The 8262-nt window shown below is 45.4% G+C and overlaps 1 protein-coding gene across 2 annotated transcripts in view; it reads right to left on the minus strand.

The window, feature by feature from the left end:
• The window catches only part of Tg (Transglutaminase), a 63292-nt gene extending 55424 nt beyond the window's left edge, over positions 1-7868 (minus strand). The window contains exons 1-2 of one of the 2 annotated variants that reach the window (XM_076186547.1): positions 7711-7868; positions 7100-7382 (exon numbers count right to left, since the gene is read on the minus strand). In XM_076186547.1, coding sequence (XP_076042662.1) covers positions 7100-7238 — 139 coding nt within the window. In that variant the 5' untranslated portion in view covers positions 7239-7382; positions 7711-7868. Of the gene's footprint in view, positions 1-7099; positions 7383-7695 lie in introns of both variants that reach the window. The other variant, XM_076186546.1, reaches the window with a different exon arrangement.
• Positions 7869-8262: the final 394 nt, after the last annotated feature.

The following is an 8262-nucleotide window of genomic DNA, read 5'->3' on the forward strand; positions in this document are numbered from 1 at the left end:
GGGAAAGTATATGCATCCATTGCCTTGGGATTAAAGGGAACAACAGGAGAGTGTCGTACACCACTAGATTATTGACATCGTACATCTGGCAGTGTGCATGGCATGATGCTGAGATGGTCGTCATTATCGTGAAATGTCTTAAGTGAATTTAAATATTTTTTTCTTTTTCTTGAAACTATTCCAATATTTTGATAAATACACTTTGGTAACCAGAAGAAAATTGTCTGCATTATTTTCCTCAAGACAATATGGGGTTTCGATTGATTGTGATCTTATTTTGTCCAGAGACCGTCGATAAGCTAATCAGAATAATAATAATAATAATAATATTTAATGATAAAAACGTTATGAGAGAAAGAACTTGTTCTTTGAGCACGCCAGGACGCGACTGCTCAGTTATAGCGGGGTGGGTGAGAAGATGGGCTGAGGGAATGCGCGGAACTGCGAAATAAAACCCACGAATAGGGCTGGTCTGATCCGATCTGCCCTGTGGGTCTGCTCACTACCTCAAGGTCGGGTGACCGACCCTGTCATACATGTATATACTGTATATGTGTGTGTGTGTGTGTGTGTGTGTATTCACCTTGGTCTTTGGATCACGTGTTGGACTCGTGATCGACAGCTATTTCCCTCCCGGAAGAGAGCTCAGAGCTCGTATGACCAATCTATGGGTAATGCTATGACCTTTCACACACACACAACACACACCCAACTCACCGCCCACGAGAGTCAGGGTAACGACCCGAAGTACAGCGATACCGAAATAATTTCGGCCCCGGGCAGGATTCGAACAGGGTTACCGCGAGCACCATCGTACTTCCCAGTCCAGCGCTCTACCAACTGCGCCTGTGTGCGGGTGTGTGCGTGTGTGTGCGTGCGGGCGTGGGCGTGTGTGTGCGTGTGCGTGTGTGTGTGTGTGTGTGTGTGTGTGTGTGTGTGTGTGTGTGCGCGTGCGCGCGCGTGTGTGTGCGTGTGCGCGTGCGCGCGCGCATGTGTGTGAATGTGCCCACTAGTTACAGTGGTGCAAGACGCATTCATGAAAGAAAAAGGAGGAGGAGGAGGCGAAGGGAGGGCGAAGAGGCACAGGAGGATAAGGATACAGAGGAATGAAGAGCAAACAAGAGCAACAACAACAAAAGACTGCAGGATTCAGGACCTGCTCCCAGCATGCCTGCTGCATAATGAAGCTGGGGGGGACGTGGGGGATGTACCCTTCCCCCCAAGGGAATCTGTTACCAATGAGACGGATTTGCGGTTGAAGGACATTCAATTGCTTCCTGTGCAGCAGCAGCAGCACCGGTTGAGGAAGACCTGGTGATCAACTGTGCCGAGCACAAAGAGAATTGAAGGAGTGGAAGGCATTGATCAAGAGGGTCTCTTGGTATGGGAGTGGAGAGCAACTAGAGGCCATAGAAAGAAATCGAAAAAAATAGAGGTTTGTAGGATATTAAGAAATGAAAGTTTCCATAGAGGTGCATCCCTTTGGTAAATAAGCTGAGCTGTATAACGTAATTCATCCAGCCAGAAGTCCTAAAAAATAATGATAGGAAGAAGAAGGAAAATGAAATAAGAAAACTGAAAAAATGAAATAAAATGAAAATGGGATCAAGCTGAGTTTAACCAACGAAACCCCACGTCCACAGTCTTATCTCTGTATATGACCATCAGGCAAAACACATCATAAACTTGTTTTGTTCCCATACTGTATGTGGATTCTTTATGAAACCATGTTGGGATCGGTATGCACAGGAGCGTGATGGACTGTAGTTTACCAGCGGTTCTATCCTTCTTTACAAAAGGGGTTGCTACGAGGGTGAATAACATCACCTGGCGGCAGCAGGAATAAAATATAAAGCACCACTCTGTACAGAAAGAGTTAAAGAAATTTCCAACAGTGGACCATTTGTTCCATGACACACACACACACACACACACACACACACACACACACACACACACACACACACACACACACACACACACACACACACACACACACACACACACACACACACACACACACACACACACACACACACACACACACACACACACACACGAGATACACGAGATACAATGGTAAGACGCGGCCATAAACTGGGCGGGTCGTGAGTTCGAGGCTGTCTGTATCACGAAGCGATTTTCGTTGAAGAACTGAGACCAGCACTCGTGGTGTACCGCGTTCACTATGAAGCCAATGTCCTTAGAGCCAATCCAGCACCTACCCTAGCTTGATCTGCCATGAACTACACATGCAGCGAGGATATTGGTTCCGGCCTCCCTGGTGAGTTGTAGCCAATGTCATCGCATTTCTGGGGAAAATGGAAAGCCAATCCCTTCCTCCCTCCCTCCCTACCTCCCCAACGGACAGTGTTGGCTGTTAGTGTCAGGATGACACATCTTTTATTGAGGAGATTATATTAGTAGTTGTGGAATATGGCACCGGATTTCCAGAATAATCGGACCGACATTTTATGTTCTTGATCCTCCACTTTAGTCATATTGCAGTTGTTTCTGTGCACTAAATATCAGAGCTGAACAGCCCCTAAATGCATTACGTGCTTGATCACGTGTATGGTACAATGGGAAACGTGTCATCTGTGTTGGCATGACACCGGGCACCCCTCGATGCCACGCGATCGCTGACGACAAAAGTGCCAACTGGCCCCCCTTAGTGCCAAGATGATCTCTCCTGGTTGCATTAAATCACGCGATGGCAGCCAGAACAAAGCACATAAAGACGTGACCAGGAGCATCAGGCGCATCTTATCAGCGGGCAACCCTGCAGCAAATCACGCTCGCTCATGCGCAAATTCAGGTGCGCAGGACGAAGGCGAGTTATGAAAAAGGGGTGATAATTTACTGAGTGAGGGAGGAATGAGGGAGATAAAGATGTTAAGGATGATGTATGGAGGAGGATCCAAAAGCGGTGAATAGGGGAGGGAGGGAAGGAAGGAGGAGAGAAAAAAGTGAAAAAGAAGAATGTTGAAAGGGTATGAAGTGAAGGAAAAGAAGCGGAGGAAGAGGAGGAGTAGGAGGAGGGGAGAAGATGCTGAGGACATAAAAATGAGTAGGAGAAGAGAGGAGGAGTTGGGGAAACTGAGGGAATGAAGTAGGAGGAAAGGAAAAGAGAAGGAGAGAAAGAATAGGAGGGGAGAAGGAAGGGGAAAATGATGAAGAGGAGTGGAGGAAGAGGAGGAGCAAGAGGAGGAAAGGGAGTAAGAAGGGAAAGTAAGAGGAGGAGGTGGAGGAGGAGGAGGAAAAAGACCATTCCTCTTTAATAGAGAATTTGGGTCTTCCACTTTTGAACCTCGTAGATCCACGTGGTATTTTTTAACGCAATCGACAACATTAGCCCACTTGTGTCATACTTTAAATATTTTATTCTGGCTAACAACTGATGATTTGATTCGAGGGGGAAGCCAGACGATATTAGACTGGCTAAGAGGGACAGCCAGCCGGGGTAAGTTATGCAGCATGGGATATTGGGGGAAGGGGGAGGTGCCTTCCCACTCCTCTCCCTTTGTGGGCGTGAAGAGCCTCCACGCCCACTACAGCCGCCACACCCGCCACCATGAGGGCGTGACAGTAAGACACGCGAGCTTTGGGTTCTCAAGGAGAGGCTACAACCTCATGAGGTTGCCCTCTCTCACAGCTGCGCGTGCGCAGTAGCAGGCATAACGACAAGAGAGAGGAAGGACGTTTAGAACTTCTTTTGTTTTATTTATCTTACTCGGGCTCTTAAGGTCATGGACGTGTGAGAACTGCTCATGTGAATAGTGTTGTTATCATGCAAGAATCTTTAACTGTTTTTTTTTTTTTGAAGGGGGGGGGGGACTGAGCTCTGTCCCCCAAGAATCTCTCTTAAAGACGAGCACGGGGAAGGAGTTTGGATATTGTAATGCACGCAACGGCCATCAACCAGTCCCTCCTTCTTTGAGAAGTGAGAAGCTGCAGCTCAAAGGACTCACGCCTGTCAGCTTCAGGATGCGAGCCGACTACCCTAACCACTGGAACACCATAACCCTGAAGAGAATAGAGGAGGAAAAGGGAAACAGAAACAGAGGAGAGGAGGAGACTAGAGGAGAGAACAGAAGAGGAGACGAGAGATGACAGGAGAGGAAGAGGAAAGGAGATAAGATCGGAGGGGGGATGGGGAGAAGAGGAGATGAGACAAGACAAGATGACAGGAGAGGGGGAGGAAAGAAGGAGAGGAGAAGGAGGAAGAGGAAAAGAGATGAGATTGGAGGGGTGATGTGGAGAAGAGGAGACGAAAGGAGAGAAGAGAAGAGGAGATGAGACAAGATGACAGGAGAGGGGGAGGAAAGAAGGAGAGGAGAGGGAGGTGAGGAGAGACAAGAGGACCCCAGCGTCGAATCCGGGGTGTCTGCCGTTGGAAACTTTTGTTCTTCGTTCCAGTCCAATGTGGCACTACGGAGAACAGAAACTAAACGGTAAACACCCTCTTTGGCTCAGAGCAGCAACGACCTCCTCCTCCTCCTGTTCCTCCTCCTTCGCGAGACCCTCGTCAGTGTCCCTAGGTTCCTCGTGCCAGATTCCTCGAAGTCCTGGGGACAGTGATACAATTTACATATTTGATTTTGTACAGACGAAGGTAGGGGCTCTTCCGGGGATGCCGGCTGTTTGCAGACGATTTCACTCAGACGTGGGGAACACCCATCCACCCGCTCAACCGTCAGGAGCCGGCCGCCACATCTTTTGTATAATTTATTCTGGTTAAGGGCAGGCGATTTTATTCGGCTGGGAGTAGGAGAGCTCAGACAGTAGTTTTGTGCAACGATCCGTATTATGTGATACTGTCAACAGTGTGAGACACTGTTGATAAATTCATGTGGAGGGAGGAAGGGGAAATATCACATCATTGTGTGACAGTATACTGTCAGTATTCTTGGCACGGTTTTTATGCATGATGGTAGGTGGGGTGGAGAGAAGGAGCACAGTATTGAACCAGTATACTGTCAGTATTAGTGATTGTATTGGGACAATTTTCCCCAAACCTGATATCACAGTTTCAGTCTACGCGTGGTCCCGCCCTACTTTCAGAAACTGACATTTCATTCTCGATGTCGGGCCTTCAGTACTTTACCAGCGTTTCTATAAGTTTTGCACAATCTCGAAACGTTCTTCGAGGTTTTGGAGTTGGAAGGCTTTGATGTGTATACGACAGAAGGTGATTTGTCGTTGAAGATCGTGGGTCAACAAGGAAACAAGATAGTTTCTTCCTAGTGAACTACGATACGACAGTTTCCTGTTTCTCTTACCAGTCTGCAAGAATGAACGGCGACACAGAATATATCCTTTCGGCAATCTTTAACTATGAAAGGAATGTAGTAAGCCAAATAGAACAAACCTCCCGCAGAGGCAATTACATGTAACACAGTCGAGAGTTGTAAAATACATCGATATAGTGGAATAAACGATATGTCGTTCCTCTAGTTTATCAAGCTTCATTTTCCTCCTTGATTCATGTAATCGTTTATATATCTATTCATCATCCAGCCAAGTCTTGGGGCTCACAGTTCCTGTACTCCTGTAGTTATTTATATATTTATTCTTCATCCAACCAAGTCTTGAGGGCTCAGAGCTCTCCTGTTAATATATATATATACTTTTATGGTGAACCTTTTGTGAATGTAATTCGTCTATATTTCTGGTATTCAATCACATACGCGTGGAGTGAAATTCCTTTTTGCGTGAATGTCTTCTTTGCTGGGTATCACTTGTCTTTTGTTTTGACTCATGTTAAGTCATTCATATCATCTCTTCATGATGTTCATTTAAGGAAAGGGTCGAAGTGTTTTGAAAGACCCAGGCTGATCAGTTTTGGTTGTATAGTTTATGTCACAAGTCTTCTTCCAAATCCACCTTGTAAATGTAAGGTTCGTAGTTTAATATATCATATATATTTCCAAATATATTTTTTGTTTCGTAGATAAGGTATTTTCTTGTATAGAAATATCAAATACTTGATAACAAGTGTTATATTTACATAGTAACACTTGTTGGGTGGGTTAGGAGATTTGATCACATTTTAGTTGTGTTTGGTTAGAATTGGTTTTGATGCTTATTAACAGGGTATTTCAAGATTCGTATACATTCAGGATTGGATTCCATTTTAAGAGATCGAGGCCATCTTGCGGTGTCCCTCACTTTGGCCCGACACTCACACACATTCACGCATGCACGCACACACCCGTGCATGCACACACGTATGCAAGCACACAAACATGCACAAATATATACTCATACGCACGCACGCACAAATGCACATATGAAAGGCTGCACACACAGGCATAAATGTACGCATGCACACACATGTATACACACGCACATACACACACACACACACACACACACACACACACACACACACACACACACACACACACACACACACACACACACACACACACACACACGCATGCATGCATGCACACATAGGCACGTACACATACTTTCGTGTCGTTCTACTCAAGCTATTTCTTTCTTGTCGAACTATAAACTTTCTATTTTGTCAAACTCTTAAACGCTTGTCTTATTCTTTTATACAAATCTCCACCTTCGTCCAATTCAATCAGATTTCCTAAAATGTTCGGTCACTTTACAGCAAAGCGAGTTTTTTTCTGCCACAAATGTGAAACTTGAGACGGAAGTGACAACGGAAAGCCTCGCACTTGCATGGCAAGGGACGTTTAATGCGAAAATATGGTTTAATCAACGTATGACAACGTATGGCAACGTATGGGACAAAACCACATGTATGTGCGTTTGTTTGTATGTACATGAATATACACATACTCAAAGAAAGAACATCTTCTTAGGGAAATACTGAGTCGTGAGATCCTCTTATGGAATGAGAGAAAGAGGGACCACCGTGAGAACACTCACAAGAGTGAGACAAGGAACTTCAATACCGTGAGACAGCGAGCCAATGTAAGACGCTCCCCAGACTGTCGCTTTGCGAGCAACGCGTGGACTACTACCACTACGTCATGTCGCGCAATGCAACGAGACGGGAAGGTCCTCCTTGCCACTTGACACTTTCCCCTTTTCATTTACATTTTTCTTTTCTCCTTACCTGCGTTTTCTGTCTCCAACGGTGTGACGGGTTTGGGAACCATGCCTCCTGTCTCAGGTTTCGGCGGTAGGTTCAGCTTCTGAGGGAACATCCAAGCAAAGCAAGAAGAATCCTTGCAGGCAGAACAGCAGTTTCCCATCTTGGCGGCAGAAGATAGTAGGGCGTTCCAATAACGATTCAGACCAGGTTGATGATATCTTTAGTTTTATTTGCGAGTAATGCTCGAATATAATTCGAAACCTCGCACTGTACAGGTCTAGGCCGTTCGTTCGTGTCTGATCAACTGCAAAGGAATATTACCCTTGGATATTGTAAGAGAATTCAGGATGCGGGAAGTACCCTTGCCCAGTGAAGAGCATTTGAGATTCACACTCAACACGAAACAACACTCATTATTCTAAAACCATGAATTGACAACTACTCATTCCTCTTCTATTTGACAAATGAGGCTGCGCCGCTAAATTGAAAGATTAAATTCTAATGAACGTTTGATTTGATGCAAGTGCCAATGATCATTCAAGTATACCGAAACATTAACAACTATAAAGGCACACAGGCAAATCTATATAGTGCGTAAAAATGAGCAAACAACCCACCCTTGAAGCACACACCTATGCAGAATCTACAACGGCTGTAAATCTACGGTAATGTTTTTTCTTTTTCCTTTTTTTCTGTCACGAGTGAATGCTTCTCGAGTTGTTTGCGTCCTCCTTCGACGCGTCCTGGGCACAGACTGAAACGCTGTACAGAGTCGCACTATCTACAGGACGGGCAGCGACTGCCCTTGGCCCGCGCCCCACTGGGTGAAGAAGGAAGGGAGGAGGAGAGGAGTCTCAAGTTCACAGAAAACGGAGTGTGGGGGAGTTGGTTACCACAATGAATGGAAGATCAGTCATCAGTGCTGTATCGTTGCCGGAAAAGGAAAAACAACGTGAAGGTAACATCAGTTCTGACGTCATACGGTGATACTGATGTACTGAAGAGTGTGTTTTGTGTTAGCTGATGCTGTGCTATGAAGTAATTATAACTAGCGACAAGCCAAGGAGAAAATAAAGTCATTGTTGTCAATGGAATAATTCACTAAGGTAATATTTTTCTAGATGTGATATTTGATAAATATTGTAGCTACTGGGTCGCGATATCCAACAGACGGAAGAGGGTAG

Source organism: Oratosquilla oratoria, chromosome 6 (genome assembly GCF_046742065.1).
Source record: "Oratosquilla oratoria isolate Oo_2021 chromosome 6, ASM4674206v1, whole genome shotgun sequence".
Taxonomy (NCBI): Eukaryota; Metazoa; Arthropoda; class Malacostraca; order Stomatopoda; family Squillidae; genus Oratosquilla; species Oratosquilla oratoria.